Source organism: Myotis lucifugus, unplaced genomic scaffold (assembly GCF_000147115.1).
Source record: "Myotis lucifugus unplaced genomic scaffold, Myoluc2.0 scaffold_432, whole genome shotgun sequence".
In the NCBI taxonomy this organism is placed as follows: Eukaryota; Metazoa; Chordata; class Mammalia; order Chiroptera; family Vespertilionidae; genus Myotis; species Myotis lucifugus.
Window position 1 is genome coordinate 356,152 of NW_005871480.1, and position 21,254 is coordinate 377,405.

General features: G+C 42.5%; 1 protein-coding gene across 1 annotated transcript in view; it reads left to right on the forward strand.

Annotated features, from left to right (window-relative positions):
• Window positions 1-21,254, forward strand: part of SDCCAG8 (serologically defined colon cancer antigen 8) — a 200,558-nt gene that overhangs the window by 59,123 nt on the left and 120,181 nt on the right. Inside the window, exons 9-10 of the mRNA XM_023744152.1 lie at window positions 303-437; window positions 3,242-3,358. Coding sequence (XP_023599920.1) covers window positions 303-437; window positions 3,242-3,358 — 252 coding nt within the window. The remainder of the gene's footprint in view (window positions 1-302; window positions 438-3,241; window positions 3,359-21,254) is intronic.

Consider the following 21,254-nt stretch of genomic DNA (forward strand, 5'->3'; position numbering starts at 1 on the left):
TGCAGTCATGTCCATCCCTCCCATAGCTTAGGTGTCTGCCGTCAGTCACCACAGAGTTTCAACCAACGCTTTGATTTGATCATCGTGTTACATGTTTTCCAAAATGATGATAGAGACCAGGGAGGTACATACTTAAGTCATGGGGGATAGATGAGTTGAAGAGGCAAAGAAATGGACATACCCAATCCACAGAGAAAGGACTTTGAGAGAGCTCAGTGGCTGAGACTCTATGAACTCAATGTATTTTTAATATTTAGTTGCCAAATGACATTATCACTTAGGACTTGGACTTCCTCTTTCAGATGTTGGCTCTGTCTCAGAACATTGCCCACCTGGAGGCCCAGGTGGAAAAGGCTACAAGGGAGAAGGTTTCAGCTGTGAACCAACTAGAAGAAACTCAAAACCAGCTTGCTTCCCGGGAAATGGAAGCCACAAAGGTACAAAGACACATGTTAGCTCAATAATTATTAAATATTTTCCTTGAAACTTTTTGTCCTAATGTACAAAGCTCAGAAAGAAGTTTGGAGCAGAAAAGTTTTTTAATTTCAATATAATAAAAGTCCACTTAATTGTCACTCAGCAAACATGTACAGTACTTCCTATTGGCTGGTTGCTGCAAACACTGTACAAAGATGCATTAGACAATATAATATTCTCAAAGAGCTTAAGAGGCCAGTGGCTAGACAGACTTGTAAATAAGCAAGCTTTATTTAATATGGAATATTTGATAAAACTTGTTTTTTTTTTTAAAATTTGCTAATTAGGGGTAATTTTTGCCAGAGATAGCATAGGTTTGATCATCTGATCTTCATAATAACACCAAAAGACATATATTTACAACATGAGGCATGTGCTTAACATGAAATTTGCAGACTTGGTCTCTTTTTCAGACTTGGTCTCTAAAATCAAGGTTCTACTACTACAGCTAATTATTTTATTGGTCTTTAAATTTATACTTTAAAAGTCATATTTTTTTGCTGTATGGGTATCACAAACTGGTGAACCTAGACCTAAAATATTTAATAGTCCTAACTGGCTAATATAAGGTATGTATTTAAGAAACACTAGAAGTCCATGTAGATTTCAGTGATCAATTGCTTTAACACTAAGAAACTAAACAATGGCATGCATGATGTAATAAGTTAAATGAATTCTTTTTGACCATGACACTCACAAATTATTTTAAAATGCATACCCTTTTGATATTGAATTTTATTTCTCAACGTATTTTCCTAAATTTTGACCTATTGTATCCCATTGTTGCTTTATAATTTAGTAATTAAAATGAACTTTCAAGTGAACTTTACATTAGGAAAGGGAGCCTAATTTTTCTTTTTCTTCCTTGACTTTAATCAAGCTAGCAAATGTAGATGTTTAAAAATATCATATTTACCCACATAATAGATGTGTTTGTGTGAAGAGAGGGGTAGAAGTAGGAGAACTGATGCAGAGGCATGGAAATGGTTAACCCAGATTTGTAAATGAAAGCTATGGCAGGAGTTTTCAGTTCATCGTAGGCAAAGAACTTTCTGTTGAAATATGTACAGTCAAGAATGAGCATAATCTGTCCTTATAATTGTCCAAAGGGACTCAGGCATCAGAGGAGTGCCTTGAGATTGCTTCCAACCTCAAGATAACATAATTCGGGTCCAATTTAGTTTGTCGATTTATTTTAGATAGAATTTAAATGTTATGGATAAACTTAGCAAATGCTAAACTGAAAGTAGTAAGGCAAGGGAACTTTAAAAGAAAATGAAGGGATAAAATAATTTTCAATAAGACCCCATGTTTAGATATTTGTTACATATAATAATTTTGTGTTGGTGTTGGGTTTTAAACACCGTGATTGTATAATTGTATAATTATTATTTTCTGGTATTATCAAGTTGGATATTTTCATTTCATTCGTGTATGTAAATCAAATCGATTGAAACAGTGAAGAACTAAGAAAGAAAGTAAATTAGGGACTCTCTATTTTTTTCTGTCACTCTTAATTTTTAAACGTTATTTAGCTTTAAAAGTAATGCCTTTATTTTTTTGAAATGGGAAAGATCAACTCACACATTGAAAGCATTTGAATTTCAAATAGAATCTTCAGTAATTTTATTCTTTTTCTAGCTTATGAGGGCCACTGGGGGAAAGCTTATTGGCTTTTTTTCTGTCTTGTCACTATAACTTTGGAACAAGATTAGTTTATTTTTTAAAATATGTTTTATTTGAACATAGGAAATGCATACAGGTTTTCTAAGATTCTAGTACCTCAATATATATGGTACCAAATTTGAAAAGGTTTCAGACAAGTATAACCATTGCAGGACACATGATTTTTAAAACTCGTCTTTGTCCATTAGGGGCTGACTGAGCAGAATCGTGTATTCATCCATCTCTCTACAGGTTTTCAGTTCTCCCAGAGGCTTATCATTTCTTTACATAGATTTATCTGCTAATTGAATTTTCCAAATATAGTCATGTCTGTAGAGATGACAGATTGATAACAAAACTGTAGGAAAGACACTTTTAAGATACTATGTGTGTTCATTATTTAATGATACATTAGAATTATTTCCCTTAAATGTACACTTTCCTTTTATGCTAAATCTACAGTTACAAATGCAGAATGTGCTTAGTTCCAGCCCATGACCTTACCAGGCAATCTTTCTTAATTTAAATACTGTGTTGTGCATGATAAGATTGGCATTGTCTAAAAAGCTTACAGTTAATACGGGCTACTACACCTAACTATCAATAATATAGTCTAATAGCAGAGACAAAAATTTCTTTATAAATTTTCTAAGATAAAAGCCTACCTCTAAAGTCTTTAAAGGAAGGTTTTATAATACAGAGTGTCCATTTAATCATAAAAATTTAAATGAATAATATCATAGCTTAATATTTTCATTAATAATTTTACCTACTTAAAATTGAGATGACAGTGCATTTTGGATGGTAATATGCAATTGAAACTATGATTTTACATAAGAAATCACGGACACATTACTTAAATTCCTTAGTGTGCATTTCTTTATCTGTAGTTTGAAATTGTTATATTCAGCAATACCTGCTGTTGCCTCCACATCTTAACAGAATATTATATTGAATATTCTAATAGGAAAAGTGCCATTCTTAGAAAAGTTGTGGTGTTTTTTATTTACATGCCCTCTAGGGGGCACCAAAAGATCTAATTGCAGGCATTGGCTGGTAGATTCCAGCAGCTATTGATCTAGTTTTTATAATCTAACAGGTGTGTGGGGAAATGCGCTATCAATTGAATAAAATCAAAATGGAGAAGGATGAGGCCGAAAAGGAGCACAGAGAGTACAGAGCCAAAGCTAAAAGGGATCTTGACATGAAAGACCAGGTAAGCAATGGCACAAGTGAGCAGCAATGAGGACATTCATGCTCTATCTCAGCGGTTCTCAACCTGTGGGTCGCGACCCTTTGGGGGTCGAACGACCCTTTCACAGGGGTCGCCTAAGACCATCGGAAAACACATATATAATTATATATTGTTTTTGTGATTAGTCACTATGCTTTAATTATGTTCAATTTGTAACAATGAAATTGGGGGTCACCACAACATGAGGAACTGTATTAAAGGGTCGTGGCATTAGGAAGGTTGAGAACCACTGCTCTATCTGAAGCTGATGTGGTTTTATTCCTGAGTCATTCATTTCTATTATATTGTTTCTAATAGAACGATTTAGTTCATTAAAAGAATTTCAGTTTTAGTTGCCTAAAATTATCACCTTTCACACGAAGTAGTGAGGATACAACTGCCTGCATATAAATTTCCATTCTGACAGGTCATAAATATACATTTGGATATGTGGATCTATTACTTACAAAAGTTAAGAAAAATGTTCTAATGCGCAGTTTGAACCTAAAATATACGAACATAAAGTTCTCGAAAGATGCCAACTTGAATCCAATTTTAAGTGAAAAAGTTTAAAATTTGTAAGATGAGATGAGTTGATATGTAAATATGTCAATCAAATTGATTGTTGGCAGAGTAAACCCAGTTTTAACTAAGATAACCATGAATACGTTTGCTCAGGATGCCTAAAAACAGCGAAATTAGAAATGTTCAAAGAATTCTGCTTATTCAATTTCAGTTTGCACAGATGTTTTTTATGTTATATTTTGTTGAGATCATATAGATACCCCAATTTTAATCGACAAAGTGGACAAAAAGTGGAGGGAGGCCGTTCTAACAGGCTGACTTGGGTTTTCTGTTTTTATGTTACAATACAGAACACTGAAGGCTTTAATTCTTTTCATTCAAAGAAAGCAGTATGATAAATCCATTCAATTAAAATAAGACTGAGGTCTTAGTATCAATATTTTAAAGACATTGCTGCAATGGAAAAGTAGGCAGCCCTAAGTGAATGAAAAACAAACAAACATGTTCCCAGTTCAGAGCTTTTTGTCATATTCACCAGCATATTTTCCCTTTCAACCGATCGAATCTCTAGGACACAAACACAATTAGGCAACATATTGAAAATGAAAGTAATAATGACACTTAGGATAAAAAGTTTGTCAAGTCAAAATGGCAATCCCTGGCACTAGACGAAAATCTAAACAAATAAAAGCAAATTCTGCTTTGGTCGCACTGTAGTCAAAGCGTTACAGAGTTCTCAGTGTTCAGAAGAATCTTCAGGATTAACGTGTACAAATAATGGGACTATTTTATTCCACCCAGTTGGGGGCGTGCCTGGTAACGGAATTGACAGTCCTTTTTATCAGGGACCGAAGGTTAGAACTACCAGACCTGACAGGGAGCTTCCCTTCGCTGATGTATTAGGACTTTTTAAAAAGTATCCTGTCTGCATACTCACTGGCACTATTCTGTACCTTTTGTGTTATTCTACAGCATCTGCCAGCACAACGTGTTGGGCTAAGTGGAAAAATCTAGCAAAGAAGAGTTTCTGAGTTATTTAGAATTACATTATAATCTTCTGGAGAGAAAAAAACACTGTAGGAACAATAACATTATGATATCACTTGTAAATGAAAAGCATGTGAATGAGTCTTTGCCGTATTAGTCTTTTGGTGTTATTTCTCACGTCTCATCGCAATGAACCGGCGATGGTGCGGAGGCTAAAGGTGCAGGATTTTAAAGGGAGCAGTTTTCATTTGTAAACAGCTCCTGGTAGATATGAAACCCTAACAGTTTTACAATGATTTTTAGTGTTGTTTTATTATTTTTTAAAAATATATTTCTTTATTGATTTCAGAGAGGAAGGGAGAAGGAGAGAGAGATAGATACATCAATGGTGAGAGAGAATCACCAATCGGCTGCCTCCTGCATGCCCCCCACTGGGGACCGAGCCTGCAACCCAGGCATGTGCCCTTGGCCGGAATTGAACCGGGACCCTTCAGTCCGCAGGCTGACGCTCTATCCACTGAGCCAAGCCGGCCAGGGCTGTTGTTTTATTTTTTCATGTTTAATTCTTTATTGTTTAAAGTATTGCCTACAGTATTACCTATGTCTCCTTTCCCCCCACTGACCTCTCCCTGCCACCCCCTCCTTGATTTTGAGTGTTTTAGATAGAGACGTGCATTTTTAGGATATCAGAGAGTTGGGAATGAAACCTCCGGACCGTCACGTGGTGTGTGTGATGGCCCTGTGACCGCTGCTCCTTGGACAGACTGTGAGGACATCTTACAGGCAGTCCTTGTCCCTGTTCTGTGTGAACAGACAGTTTCAGAGAAGCGAGCGGCGGTGTCTCGTTCCAGGGTGACCTGGGGCAGCCGAGCGGCCATTGTTCTTCGCTCTTTCAGCCATGACCTGACCTTCTGTCTGTGAGGCCCACGCGCTCCTCGGCTTGGCCACCATCTGCCCTCGGGAGAGAAATTTACATTTAACTTTCAGCAGCTGGGCCTGCGGAGCGTCGACCTGAAATACCTCGAATGATAGGAAGTGTGTTTAACTTTGTAGGTGTTACACGTTGTGCCGTTCAGGGTAACACGATGGCTCTCTCGGTGCACGGACAGGCTGTTCCTGGCAGTAGAGTCATCGTATTCACATCTCATAACACAGATTTGTGTTCATCTGACCACTTGGTGCATTTCTCAAGGAGGTGGGAAACTGAGATTGGAATGTGGTGAGAACAAGGGCTTTTTGATGTACACAAACCAAGGCCAACGGTCGGCCACCAAGTCATTCTCCCTGTTACCCGAGCCCTGGCGGCGGCATAATCAGGGAGAAAGGTTAGGAGGGTAACAATGGCCGTGTCTTCCTCACACTCGCTCCTTTGTAAAATGGATATTGTGTCAGGAATCCACGGTGGATTCTCCTTTCCATCAACTCCTTTGTACTCCTCTGCTCAGAGAGCTCCTGTCAGCCTCACAGGATGCTGCTTGCACATAAAAAAATTAGAAAAAAAAATGACATTTGGTAAGGAAGACAATGCAAAATCTGCATCTTTATTTTTATTAGAAACTTTTTGTAGGCTATAAGCGTGCACACACACACAGACACACACACACCCTTAGGGGAATTTAAAAACACATATGGGGATGAAGAGAATATTATAATGAATTCCCTCATTTTCGCAGCATCGTCGTTTTGCCAGTCCTTTTCCTCTATCTCCCTTCTTTTCTCTCCTTCCTCTGTCTTCATTCTCACCAGCCTTGTCTTCCCGTCTTCTCTGTCTTCCTCTTTCTCTTGTTGTCCTCTTCCTCCAGTTCTTCTTTTGGTGAAGTATTTAAGACAGATCTCCGTCCTATTCACCCATCAGCACTTCTGTGTACATCCAAGAAATACTCGTGTTCATTATCACTAGGTCATTTTCACACCTAAGAATATTAACAGTAATTCTGTCATATTATCTAATGCCCAACCCATATTCAACTGTCTTTCACCAACTCAACAATATTGGTTTTACAGTTGGTTTATCCAAATCAGGGCAGTAGGGATGTTAGAATATTATAGTATTACCTTCTTTAATAGGAAAGAAAAGGAAATATTACAAATATTCAACTTTCTTTGTCTATTGTTTCATTAAACTTCATGCACAATAATTGGATTGTGCTCTCTATTTATAAGGCGACATCATTTGAAAGAAATATGAATCAGGTCGGTGGGAAACTATTTTAGGGGACTGGCTGCCATGCAATAGCCCCTCCCCGTGTCCTGACGGGGATTTCAGAGCCTTACACTTGAGATCGAGGCAGCCTCAGGAAGCCCCCTACTCCCCGGCGTGGCAAGGTCGCTGACTCTGAACTGAGTGGAATTTTCTTAGTCACCATCCATCTTGGTAGGTGAATCTCAGAAGATGATTCTTTGTAGCCCCTAAGCTTTGATCCAGGAGAAGAGTGAGGTTCCAGGTGCAAAAAGATCCAACCTTTTCTTTCTTCTGCGGTCTCCCTCTCACCTGACCTGCCATGGTGTTTCCTGTTTGCTCTTCAGGGTCGTGGTCCCCCCCCGCCCAGGGATGCTCGGGAGGGTGAGGGGGTGCAGGCCACACTCACTTCCCGTGACTCGGCCTGCACATGCGCCATGGCTTCTGGGTGCTCCCCGCCAGCAGCCGAGGACCTGCATAAGCCCCCTGTGGGGGCAGAGGGAGTCATCCTTCCATCCCCAGGGGGTCAGACGCACGACCCCTAGCGATTGCAACCTCCAATGAGGACACACTTGGTACCTGGATCTCAGGGACCAGGCGCTCCGCCCACTGAGTCCCCAAGTGCCCTGTGGTGCAGCCACCGCAGGCAGGATGGTCACCTCCATGTCCTGCCCTGAGATGCCAGGCATGTACACACTCAACCCAACCGTCCCGCCTCACCTCCAGGCTCCTGCCAGGGGAAGGGACAGGGACAGCAGCAGAGCACACGCCCTGGGGGAGGACAGCAGGTCACAGGGCGGGGCCCAGAGAGGAAGCTGAGGGCACAGGGTCTGAGAACTTCCCCGGGCTGGGGCGAGATGGTGAAGGAACCAGAGCGCACAGAGCCGGGTACATTGTTCATGAGATTCTCCTAGAAACCCGATTCCATCGAAAGTGCTAAGACGCTCAGGACGTCGACCACAGAGCATTGAACTGCAAGCCCTGCTCTCACGTCCCAGAAGCCACTGTGGCTGTGGGCGGGCAGGCAGATTGGGTGCCTGATGCACATGTATGTACCCACTGCACATGCAGACACGGGTGGCCACCTGTAGCCCACGGGCCCTGCTGCCTGTTGGCGCAGGTCAAGTTGTACGAGAGCCCAGCCCCACCCACGTGTCAGCCTGCTGCCTATGGCAGAGTGGAGGGGTCGCGACAGAGACCACATCACCTACAAAGACGAGAATAGTTACTGTCTGACCCTTCACAGGAAGCTTGTCAGCCCTGCCTGGAGGATGGAGCTACAGCTGTGAGCTCCCCGGGCCCCGTGAGAGCGTGGAGCTCAGTGCAATGTTCAGGTCACGTAGCATAGACACATGCACTGGGAGCCTGTCTGATCCTGTTAACCAGCGTCACCCCAGTAAGTTTAATTGTTTTTAAAAAAGTGGAGCTTTGAGTTAGAAGAGTCGGTTGTCTTAAATGAGAACTTAATGGCTTTTCAGTGTTTGCAGCACAGCATCTATGCCACATGCCTGGGTCTTAACCCTCCGATGGCATCGCCACATATGGGCGAAGGCTGGTTATAGTGCCATTATCTGAGTAGTGGCGTAACAGTGGCTTCCCTGGGAGTATAAATATAAAAATTTCACATTTACAATTTTGTTTTTAGATTGGAAAAACAAAATTCTAGAGATAAGACGTTCTTACCAGTATCGTGTAAGCCAGGGGTCCTCAAACTATGGCCCGCGGGCCACATGCAAATACAAATATTGTATTTGTTCCCGTTTTGTTTTTTTACTTCAAAATAAGATATGTGCAGTGTGCATAGGAATTTGTTCATAGTTTTTTTTTAAACTATAGTCCGGCCCTCCAACGGTCTGAGGGACAGTGAACTGGCCCCCTGTTTAAAAAGTTTGAGGACCCCTGGTGTAAGCTATAATTTGGGAGTTGTGGCCACTATTGAGTAGGAAGCATTGAAGTTCAAATTTACCCAAGTGGCGTAATGAAAGCAGATATTTAAGGGTAGAATGCCTATACCAGTGGTTGGCAAACTCATTAGCAGAGCCAAATATCAACAGTACAACGATTGAAATTTCTTTTGAGAGCCAAATTTTTTAAACTTAAACTATATAGGTAGGTACATTGTTATTAACTTAATTAGGGTACTCCTACAGCTTAGGAAGAGCCACACTCAAGGGGCCAAAGAGCTGCATGTGGCTCGCGAGCCGCAGTTTGCCGACCACGGGCCTATACAAAAGAAATCCATTGGTAAATTCTGGCTAGAAAAATTAGGGCAAGAAAGGCTTTGAGGTTTGCTCACATCTGCAGGAATATGACTCAGCACTTTCATACCGACTTTGAACATGGACTCTATCAACACAGGGGTAATTCCCTGAGCTCCACTGAGTTAATAAGATGGGGAAGAAGTGCGTCTATATTGTTTGGCGTTGAGTAAAGATGAGAGGAAGCCCGGAAAGTCCTGTTTAAAGCCAGAGAAATAAAAGCCATCAAGCAAAGTCGATGAACTACCTTTTTACTGAGAGAAGACTGGACTATCATACACTGTCCTCAAGGACTTGACCGATTCTTTCTGGGAGAAAGCGACACACCTGATCTTGACCTTCAATATGGACAGGATAAGAACAAGGTGATTTAATCACAAATCTGGCAACACAATAGCCGGAAATAGGAAGGTTCTGACCGTAGGAGATTGGAAAAGATGGTTGCAGCAGGAACCGAGCTTTCTGAAGACCCACTGATGCACCTCTGAGGCCCACCGTCTTCTGTTGGGTTCTGCAAACATCCTAGGAACTGCTCATTGTGTCTGTGACAGGGGCTGGCGGTGATCGGTCTTTCTCTACTCCTAACGTGGCACCGACGTAAAGAGACCTGCCCTCAGCGCCACTCCCTGCCTGTGTCTGCTTCTGCACCCTCCCCGCCAGGCGTGGGGGAGCAGGCAGAGGTAGTGGATGGCTTTCTGAGAGCAAGGCTCCCGGGGCTGCAGCTGCCACCTGCCGTCACACTTCTGTGTCTCAGAAATGGCTGGGAGAGGGGCCACTTGGGCCTGTCGCTCGCACATGCAGTCACTCGGCCCTGGTGATGACAGGGGCGGCTCTCACACTCCACGCTCTCTCCTTGCTGGAGGCTTAGCACATTCCTTTCCCTGCTCCTCACCAGGCACCCGCCCTTCCCCAGGCCTGGCCTGTCCTGGACCCCGGGGGGTGGGGGGTGATCACCGGGAGACCCGGGCCCTGCCCTTAGGGAGTTTATATTCTAGGCGACGAGACGGGCACACATGTGAACATGCCTTAAAAATACTTGCCAAGCAGCGGATCGACAAGTGCAAATTAATGGAGTGTGAACTTCATGCTGGCTCCCGCCCATGAGCGGGGGAATCTGGTTCCGCGTGTGATGCAATCAGGCTTCTGTTTTGCAGCCTCGTCCCTAAGTGGGCCCCGAAGCATTGTTCAGCGCTCAGAGCCCCGAGAGATGTGTGTTCCTCCCGCAGCCCAGCCAGGAATCGGAGAAAGTGCCGCGGCCGGGCGGCTCTCTGATCACCAGGCCCCTTTTGTTCTCACCCCGCGTGAGGCTTGAATGGGCCAAACAGGATTATGGGAAGAATTCAAAACAGCGCCATTTACTCAAAGGCGATTGAACTTATTATTTTTCTAAAACGCCATGTGAAGTTCATTTCCTCATTTTACATCATAATTTTGTTGGGACGGGCACACCATTAGCAGTAAGAAAGTGAGTTTGTGTGTGTGTGTGTGTGTGTGTGTGTGTGTGTGTGTCCAAAGGCGCAGGCAGTTGGACCACATCCACCCAGTGCATCACACCGAGTGGGAGTCGTTGGGTATTTGGCGCTTAGTTACTGTGTTCATGGTCTGGGCAGTGACTTCAGGTGGCAGGCTGTGTGGGCCTGGTTCACAGAAGCACTTCACGTGCTCCAGAGAAGCACTTGTGTCCGGGCAGAGATGATAATGCCGTTCACCATAGTAACGTAGTCGTAAAAGTCAAATGGATAAGCTGAACCTTTATCTGAAGATCGCACTTTAAGGCTGTTCAGGAGACGAGGGCACAGATGGGCTAAACATTTAGATACAGATGTTTGCCTCGGGTAGGAAGGTAAAACTGGAAGCTGAACTCAAGGAATATATATATTTTAAATTGATTTGCAAGAAAGGAAGGGAGAGGGGGAGAGAAATGGAAACATCAATGATGAGAGAGAACCACTGATCAGCTATATCCTGCACAAACCCCACTGGGCATCGAGCCCGCAACCCGGCCATGTGCCCTGACCAGGAATCGAACCCGGGACCTCCTGGTTCATAGGTTGATGCTCAACCACTGAGCCACACTGGCCAGGTCTCAAGGAATATTTTTAAGGAAGACATAAGATTTGTCAACAGCTGGCCCTAAAATATACTTTTTTCTATATTTTCAATTTCATTGGATGATACATATTTCGGTCCTTTAAAAAAGGTGCTTACTTTGACTTAAAAAGTTGGACTTACAAGGCCAACATGCCCACCTGGCAGACCGTCCTCTCAGGTACCACGTTTGCATTTCCTTGAGTGAGTATCTGTGCGGCCAGAGAGCCAAGAGGCGTTACCCGTAGGACAGTACATATGCCTTTTTTTACAGCCCAGAAATATTAGTACCAATAGCCAGTGAACATATTACTAATTACCGCATATGTACATACTTAAAACAATATTTATTGTATGAACATAAGTACATTCACAGAAGCCAATAATTTGCATCCCCCAGTAGAGCAAATTGTTTTCCTTTTTCTGTTTTACCTTCCACTTTGGGTCCATATGCATAGATGATATTTGCAAGCAGTAAACATAGCCTAGATATCATTTTGGTCTTTCCTTTTTTTCACTTAGCAATTTCTTGAGTGTCCCTATGTGGCGCTGCCTATTCCTCGTAGTGATCTCTTTAAGATGACCATTTACATGTACTTTAAAAGTGAGACAGCCACATTTTGAGAACAGACACTGTTACAAATTTAGAATCCAAATTTAGAATCCTTTTGCCCTAAACTTGACTTGTTGCTTTAATTCAACAACCAGATACTGCAGACACTATGCTGGCCTAGAATGAATTGCTGTTCTTAAAGAAGGGACTCTATAACACAGATATGCAAATAATTATGTCAAAGAGAACATGGTAACTTTCATCAGCAAACTACAAAAGGGTGTGGGAGCCCGGCTGGCGTGGTTCAGTGGTTGAGCGTCAACCCATGAACTAGGAGGTCACGGTTCGATTCCCGGTTGGGGCACATGCCCGGGTTGCGGGCTCATCCCCAGTCGGGCCTGCAGGAGGCAGCTGATCCATGATTCTCTCTCATCATTGATGTTTCTATTTCTCCCTCTCTGAAATCAATAAAAACATATTAAAAATGATTTTTTTAGAAAAGGGTGTGGTGATTTAGAAGAGGGAGAGGTGACATCCTTGAAGGATGTTCAGGTGTTACCCAGCGTAGGTGGAGGAGGAAGGCATTTAGGTTGCAAGGCCCAACGTGCAGCTTGAGCAGAGGTTTGGGGACTGGAAGGAGGAGGGGCTAAGTTGGGGCGGGGGAAGGAAGATGCATTCAAGGGACGTGTGTATCTTTTGACTCCATAGCAGACCTGTATAAATAACCTCAGGATCTCAAGTGCCATGTCTGTTATAAAAGATTCCCCTAGATTAGAACCATGATTGGCAAACCGCGGATCGCGAGCCACATGCGGCTCTTTGGCCCCTTGAGTGTGGCTCTTTCACAAAATACCACAGGTGGGTGCACACGTACAGTGCGATTGAAATTTCGTGGCCCATGCGCAGAAGTCGGTATTTTGTGGAAGAGCTGGTATTTTGTGAAAGAGCCACACTGAAGGGGCCAAAGAGCTGCATGTGGCTCGTGAGCCACGGTTTGCCGAGCCACAGTTTGCCGACCACTGCCCCAGAACGTGGGCTTCTGTGAGCTCCAGAATCCCCATGTAATCACCTATTTTTAACATGTTGCACACCCTGCAGTCAGGCACAGAGTCATATTTTGGGGACATTTGCACAGTTTTTATTTCCTTTGTAGTGTTCTCTATGTAGTGGAACAATTTTAGGATTTTCAAATTTCGGATAACCTACTCTAAAATGTCATTTTGCTATGAGTGTTAGGATCGAGTGGGATTCGGTCATTAGGAATGAAGAATTGACGGTTGCTTTAGTGATTTATAGGAGATTCACATTGCCGTGATGGGCAGGCAGACACGGATACACAGGGTAGGACTTGAGCTAAGGACTCTGAGTCCGAAGACCTGGCGCCTCGATTTGGCTTGTCAGCCGACTTCCTGGGCAAACCCCTGAGAGAGCCACCTCGCTCCCCGTGCAGTGAGAAGCTTGGCTCAGTGATGGCTGCGGTTTCCTCCAGCTCTGCATCCCCAAGCTGCTAGAAACACAGAACACATTTCCTCCTCGCTTCCTAGGTATTACTGCCATCATTAAAATTACACCAGTCAGTGTCATTCCGGGTAGTCACCTGCTTTTATAAAAATGACACTTTTGTGAGGCTGATAAGGTTGTAATTTGACTGTCAGCAATTTCAATCATATTCTTTACCTTATCATTAATAATAGATATTAACGATATGCCTAGCCTTTTAAGCAGGTGAATTGAATGACCAGACTGACGTCATTTTATTTATGGGAGGGATCACAGCCCTCCTCCGAAGGAACCATGAAGTTCTGTGGGGAGGATTTGATCGGAGGCAACAGCACACTGTCCGAGGTGGTGTTTGGAGGAGCGAGCAGCTCTCAGGAAGCCTGTGGAGTGAAATACCCTCAGCCCGAGTTTCTGCTCCGTGTGAGTGTGTGGTGCATGGAGTACACGCGTGTGAGTGCATGGTGCATGGAGTACACGTGTGTGAGTGCATGGTGCATGGAGTACATGCATGTGAGTGCATAGTGCGTGGAGTACATGTGTGTGAGTGCATGGTGCATGGAGTACATGCGTGTGAGTGCATGGTGCATGGAGTACATGCATGTGAGTGCCTGGTGTGTGGATATATCTGTGTGAGTGCCTGGTGCATGGATACATCCGTGTGAGTGCCTAGTGCATGGAGTACATGTATGTGAGTGCCTGGTGCGTGGAATATATGTGTGTGAGTGCATGGTGTGCGGTTATATCTGTGTGAGTGCATGGTGCATGGAGTATATGTGTGTGAGTGCATGGTGCATGGATATATCCATGTGAGTGCCTGGTGCGTGGAATATATGTGTGTGAGTGCATGGTGTGTGGAATATATGTGTGAGTGCGTGGATACATCCGTGTGAGTGCCTAGTGCATGGAGTACATGTGTGTGAATCATGGTGCATGGATACATCCATGTGAGTGCCTGCTGCATGGATATATCTGTGTGAGTGCCTGGTGTGTGGAGTACATGCGTGTGAGTGCATGGGGCATGGAGTATATGTGTGTGAGTGTATGGTGTGTGGATACATCAGTGTGAGTGCCTGGTGCGTGGATACATCCATGTGAGTGCCTGGTGCATGGATACATCTGTGTGAGTCCCTGGTGCGTCAACCTTCACCTTTCGTTCCACCTGTTGCTCTCGTCCATGCAGCCACGGGATGAGGTGCTGTGGCTTCTGGACCCAGCTGACCCAGAACATGGTTATACTAAAGTTTGGCTTTTAATTTTTTTTTAATCCTCACCCGAGGATATTTTCCCATTGATTTTAGAGAGAGTGGAAGAGAGAGGGAAAGCCGGAGAGAAATACTGATGTGAGAGAAACACGTCTACTGGTTGCCCCCGCACAGGGAGGAGCCTGTCCTGGCCAGGGAGGAGCCTGCAACCAAGGTACGTGCCCTTGACCGGCATCGAACCCTGGGCACTTCAGTCCCCAGGCAACACTCTATCCCCTGAGCCAAACTGGCCAGGGCTTACATTGTTTAAATCATCAGAATGAAAACAAAAAATTTAAATTCTCATAGATTTCACATATTTCTGACCTGCGTTGGAGTCCAGAGTGAGAGACTGCCTGAGGCAGAGATTCCAGATATAACTGCAGGCTGTCGGGACTGCTAATGAATTGCAAGGTGTTTATATTTTCCATATTCCTCTTTTTAAAATTTTATTTTCCCGTTGCAGTTTCCATTCTTCCTGATTTTGTATTGGTTTCAGGGGCGCAGCACGGTGGTTAGATAGACAGATACTTTGTAAAGCATACCCACCCCCCTTCCGCACCATGCACAGCTATTGTGATGTTGTTGGCATAGACCCTGTGCTGCACTTTACCAGGTAATTTAACCCTTTCGGGTGTTGACGTCTGCACTTAAGCGGATCAGCTGCAGTGACACTCAGTGTTTAAGGAACAGGCACGAAGGCAGCAGCGTCCCTATTCCTGGCCTGCCTCACCGTCCTGAGAATTTCCGCAGTTCTCCAGGGGGTATGGAGAATCCTTCTTTAGACACAATCTCTCCCTCCAACTGAACTCCTAATATTCTCGCTCGCTCTCTCCTAATAAATCAAGTGGTCGCGTTGGCCTGGCTTCACAAATCTTGAGTCGGGCTGTGGTGGAAGGTTTCAACTGAAGTCCAAGGGAGTCCCTGGGCCTTCTCAGAGAGCATGGCAGGGGAAGGGGAGGTAAGACATTTAGGGGATCTTACGCAGAAGCAGGAAAAAGAATTGTTCTGCTTGAAGGATTGCCCCATCATTGCAAGTATTAACTTTTCCTTTGGACCCTCTAACACTTGCTCAGGGTGTTCTGCCTAGAAATCTGAATGCACGCATACTGAGAGGCAACTGGCAAACCGTAATTTGAATTATTAGCTTTAGGGTGTCATTTTCAACTTGTCTCTACACTTAAGTTTGCCATAGAATAAGGGAGCTGGGTCAGTGTTTCTTCCCTAATTTACTGAAGGTCCACTGTGTGAACAGTGAGTGAAGCCACATACATAAGTTTATGTCACAAGAACAAGATAACTTTTAATCTAAAGGGAGAGTTAAGACATTGGGTGGATCAAATATTTATTTATATCTATATTTTAAAATCTTTATGTGGCTATATCTTTTATAAATATATATTTATTGATTTCAGAGAGGAAGGGAGAGGGAGAGAGAGCTAGAAACATCAATGAAGAGAGAGAATCGTTGATCAGCTGTCTCCTGCACGCCCTCTACTGGGGATGTGCCCTTGACCAGAATCGAACCCGAGACCCTTCAGTCCATAGGCTGACGCTCTATCCACTGAGTCAAACCAGCTAGGGCTGGATATATATCTTTTTATATATGTCTTATTGATATGTATCTGAGAAGTGTGACTTACTAGTGATTTCCCTTGAGGGGAGGTGGAAGTTGGAGGTCTCTAAATGCTGGATTTAGGATACCTTAGACTTACCTCCTCAGCCAGGAGAGAAAGAAGGGCCTCAGTGTTGTTCTAGCCACAAAAACAAGAAGAGCAGAGGAAAAGGGGTGGGGGGTACAAGGGAAAAATGAGAAAAGACATTTACCCTAAGAACAATTGGGCGTTTGCCTCTACTTACTCTGCCTCCCATTAAAGCATAAGTCAGAAGAGGCAACATGACCACAGGCCCATCGTATTTTCAGGAGGATCCACACTAATGGATTTTTAAAGCTATAATTGCTATGACAACCTCCTACAGCCCCCACCCCCGCCCCCAACTGCTGCTGGTTTTTGAGAGTAATTTCACTTGTCATTTTTTTGGAAGATGCTTTTTAACCCCATAGAAATAAAATGCATGAAGGTAATTTTTATCTGTAGTCTCTCTTGTTTCAGTGGCCACATATGAAGGACCAAAGAGAGGACCTCAGGCAGCAAAGAGCAATGGCTTGGTGGGGACTGAGAGCCACAAAGGCCTTAATGACTCCACCCATCCCCTTGGTTTTGTAGATGATTTGACAGCGAATGAGCTGAGTGTTACCTCATTTTTATGCATGGATTTATTTATTAACTAGAGGCCCAGTGCACAAAATTTGTGCACTCAGCGGGGGGAGGGTGTCCCTCAGCCCGGCCTGCACCATCTTGCAGTCCAGGAGCCCTCAGGAGTGTCTGACTGATGGCTTAAGCCTGCTCCCCAGAGGGAGTGGGCCTAAGCTGGCAGTTGGACATCCTTAGCTCAGCCATGAAGGCGGGAGAGGCTCCTGCCACTGCCGCTGTGCTCGCCAGTTGTGAGCCCGGCTTCTAGCGCACTGACCACCAGGGGGCAGCTCCTGCGTTGAGTGTATGCCCCCTGGTGGTCAATGCGCATCATAGTGACTGGTCGTTTCTCTGGTCAATTTGCATATTAGCCTTTTATTATATAGGATACTTACTGATAAACCTTTTATGTGTCACTCACAAATAGGCACAGGGATTGCAATGAGAAATAAAACATATTTATTGCCCAAACAACTAGTCAGATAATGAAGTTAAATGTGATAAGATGAGGGTGCAGTAAAAGGGGTGACTCACCGTGGTGGGACAGGAATCACAAGGACTCTACTCAACAGTCAGCCAGTTTTCCACAAGGATAACAAGGAGTTTTTTGGACCAACCAGCATAAGTGGGGCTATCATCTAAGTGTATGTTAATCTAACTTCAGATCCAGTTGCCACTTGGGTTACATGGTTACCGAACGTCTCAAGGTGACCTCTTATTGAGCCTTACATTCAATGAAGACCTCTAATGACACCCTGTCTGTCGCCCTACAATTGGGCAGTAAATACATATTTTCATTTCTCTCTGAAACATGATCATTTGAGTTTGGACCTATCATTGCCTAAACTCTTTTGGATTTTGTCTTTTACATCTTACTGTAATAAATGATTCCTCTCAGGTTTATGTCAAGCAAATTTGATCAGCACATCATTAACGTCCTCATTAAAATCAGTGGCTTAAAGAGTACAGCCCCACCTGCTGTAGCTGAAGACCTCCCATAGCTTGATATTTTCTATCTTCCACGTGTTTTTCTTTTAAATTGATGTGTTTATTTTCCTGTTTAAGAACCAGACCATTTACCTTCTTCAAAATATGATTCCAGTCAAATCAAACAACATTTACTTTTGTACCTACTATGTGCAAGTAGTGTGCTTAGGTAGCACTGAGCCACATGCCAGAAGATTACATGGATGGCAGGTAGTGAGGAAATTAGGCATGAGTGGCTAAGAAATCAGATGCTTTTGTCAAGATGGAGCAGATCTGTAGTTGGCAGGATTGAAACCTGTGCTGGGAAACTCCCAATGGAAGGGGAATGGGCCTGCCTGAAATTTCAGGTTGATTCTTTTTTCATCTAAACCTGGATGAATGGACTAAATTGGGAATTTGAGGAATTAGAATCTGTAAAATTATTTTTTGAGATTTCTTTGGTTCGTTCTATTGCATGAATCCTTTTAAAAGTGTTCTGTCCATACACTGCTGTTAAATAATTATCTTGTACCAATATTATAGGTCAGTTATATCTCAAAAAATGCATTCTATCCCTGTATTTATCTGTTCTACACCTATTTTATTTTTCTTTATGAAAATGAGTGAAAACAAAAATGATCTTAGTTTTCTAATTGTCACAGCATATAAATTCAGTAATGCCCATGACAGTGTTTGCTAAACTATGAAAAGCTGTTTACATACCTAGAACTGTTATGATTGAATAGGTGCTCAATAAATTAAGTAGATGTATTTACTTCTTTGTATGTGGATGCTGTTAATTTAAAAGCATTATACTCAAAATATTTATTAACTGAAGCATCTACTTTACTTTGGATGCTTCTTTCCACAATTAGCTAGGTTATTTTTGAGTTAAAGCAAAGTTTGATGAATTTCTAAGTTCCACAAATAGAACTTTACAGAAATATTTATATAACCCACAGCTAAAGTGAATTTTCTAAAAACTCCCCATAAGGTGAGATCACGTACGCCATGTCTCAGTACAGACGGATTTTTTCCCCAATCGGTTATGTCTCTAAAAATAAACCTAGTTTTGTTGTTAAAATTTGCTGTTTCCTCTCCACATAAGAACATCTCATTAATTTTGGTGCAAACCTTCCAACAAGATAAGGTTCAATTGTCCAGTTTTCCCATGGGAGAGGATCCATTGTGTCTCCTACAAGCAGGGTGGCGGCTAAGAGGTGAGTTGAACACAGACAAGCTGTGTCGATGGTCAGAATGTTTTGAATGGAAGCCTTCCACACCCTGTAGGTTTGAATGTTCGAGCTGTGCGTTCAGTAATACCCTGCTTCGCCTACTGTCTTTACTAGATTAAAGGGAGAGCAATGATGTTGATGTTCTCTGTAATCAGAGGCACCAGGGAGGGACAGACACTGCGTAGGTGGGAAGACCGGGGACCCCACCAGGTCCAGTGTCTTTGTTTGGGAAGAGCCGTATTCCACTGTCTGCACTGCATAGAGGTCAAGACTAGGTAGATAGGGGTCTCCTTTTCCCAGTCATTTGAAGCCGATTTAGAGAAAAATGAAAATACTGCTTCTTATAAAATAAAGCCATTCAGTTTGAAGTGAAAGGCTGGGATCTTGAATTGGGTCTAAATGTTTGAGCTGTTTTGGTCTGAGAGAAAAGAAATAGTTTTTTTTGCCCCCACATCTGTACAACCAGACGTATTGGTCAAAGTAAAAGTAAAATCGAATAAAATTGTTTTCCCTCTAAATTAAGAAATGACGTGTATATTCTCATGAAGCCAGTTCTTCAGAAGGGGGGCCTGAGCCTTACATGTGTTCGGATTGTCAGAGATTGACAGGATTTAATGAGAGAAGACGCAGAGCAGGGAGCAAAACTTATTGTTGAGTAACAGTTGTCAGAGGAGAAACAGATGATGTGTTTTCTTGATTGCATTTAAAAAATTAATTATTGCCAATAGAAGCTTGTGTGTGCTCGTAACTGAGTTAGCGCTGTGGTTTGGCATTTGTCCACATGTGAGGGGAGACGGGATGCTCGGAGAATCTGAAACCTGGGTTCCAGCCCAGTCAGTGCGTTTCAGGGGGTCGTTTAACCTCTGGACTCGTGTTCGCTTCTGCAGAGGGAGGCGGTAGATGAAGATGCTGGCTGAGGGGTCTTCTGTCTCTAACTGTATCTTTTTTTTAAGGCCTATGTTTTTATTAAACAAAATCTTGATGTAAACAGGGGGGTTCACTCCCAAATGTTTTGGTAGGAGCGCATTGTAGAAGAAATAGCACAGTGTTTATGGGAGGGAAATTAAATTTGATAAATTAAAAAGGGACATTGAATTCTTGAAAGTTAGATGCAAAATATCCCCCAAACTTCCTTATATTTTCCCTTTAGGAAACATAATATTTAACTGATATATTTCTGCTAACTCCTAAAAAAGTAGCATTGAGTATAAGAGTTTTAATTTGCTCTGGTTGAAACTTGAGAAAAATGTGTGTGTTATCTAAGAGACGAATTTGCTTTGCTGGAATTGTCAGTTTTCTGGTTCAGAATAAATAGGCCAATTTATTTTACACAGTTTTTAATAGTTGATACAACAACTGAAAAACATGTTTATTATTGGAATATTACCAAATTTATTTTTTAGTTTTCTTAAGAAGTTATGTTCTTGCAGTTGTCAGTACTTTTATACCTACTATAATTTTTTTTATTTTTTAAAAAGCATACTTAAATATTATATGGGTATTTATGTAATTATAGTATCCGAAAAAGTATGGCATTTGAAACATAAATGGGAAATATAGGAAATTGTTGAAATCCACATTGCAATGACCTTTATGCTGCAAGTCCTTAAAGGTAAAATAGTGTCAATTTTGAAAAAAAACTTTCAAAAATAGCTATAGTTTAGGATTATAAATGACATTCTTGATGTATTTTAAGTACTTTTAGTCTCACGATGAGAACCTGAAGGCATTGTAGATACATTTAATAATAAAAAAGTCTTTTCTAAACCATAAATAGGTAATGAACTTCACATATTTAAATTTACTGAGGTTTTCCTGTGATATAATCAGATGTCACTTTAGAAATAGCAATACTTCAGTTCATTGACACTTACCTTTATAGGTATTGAAAGCGTCCTTATCTTTCATTATCTTGTTTATTGAAATTGTTTTAGGGTGGTTTTCTACTTAATCTTATTTTTTATTCCTGTTTAGTCATAATTCTACACACAGGGAATACCACAATAGCAACAACACGTAAATAGCCGTGGGTAATATGACCAAAGTTATTTTAATTGCATATTTCAATGTATTTTTAATTGAATTATTCTA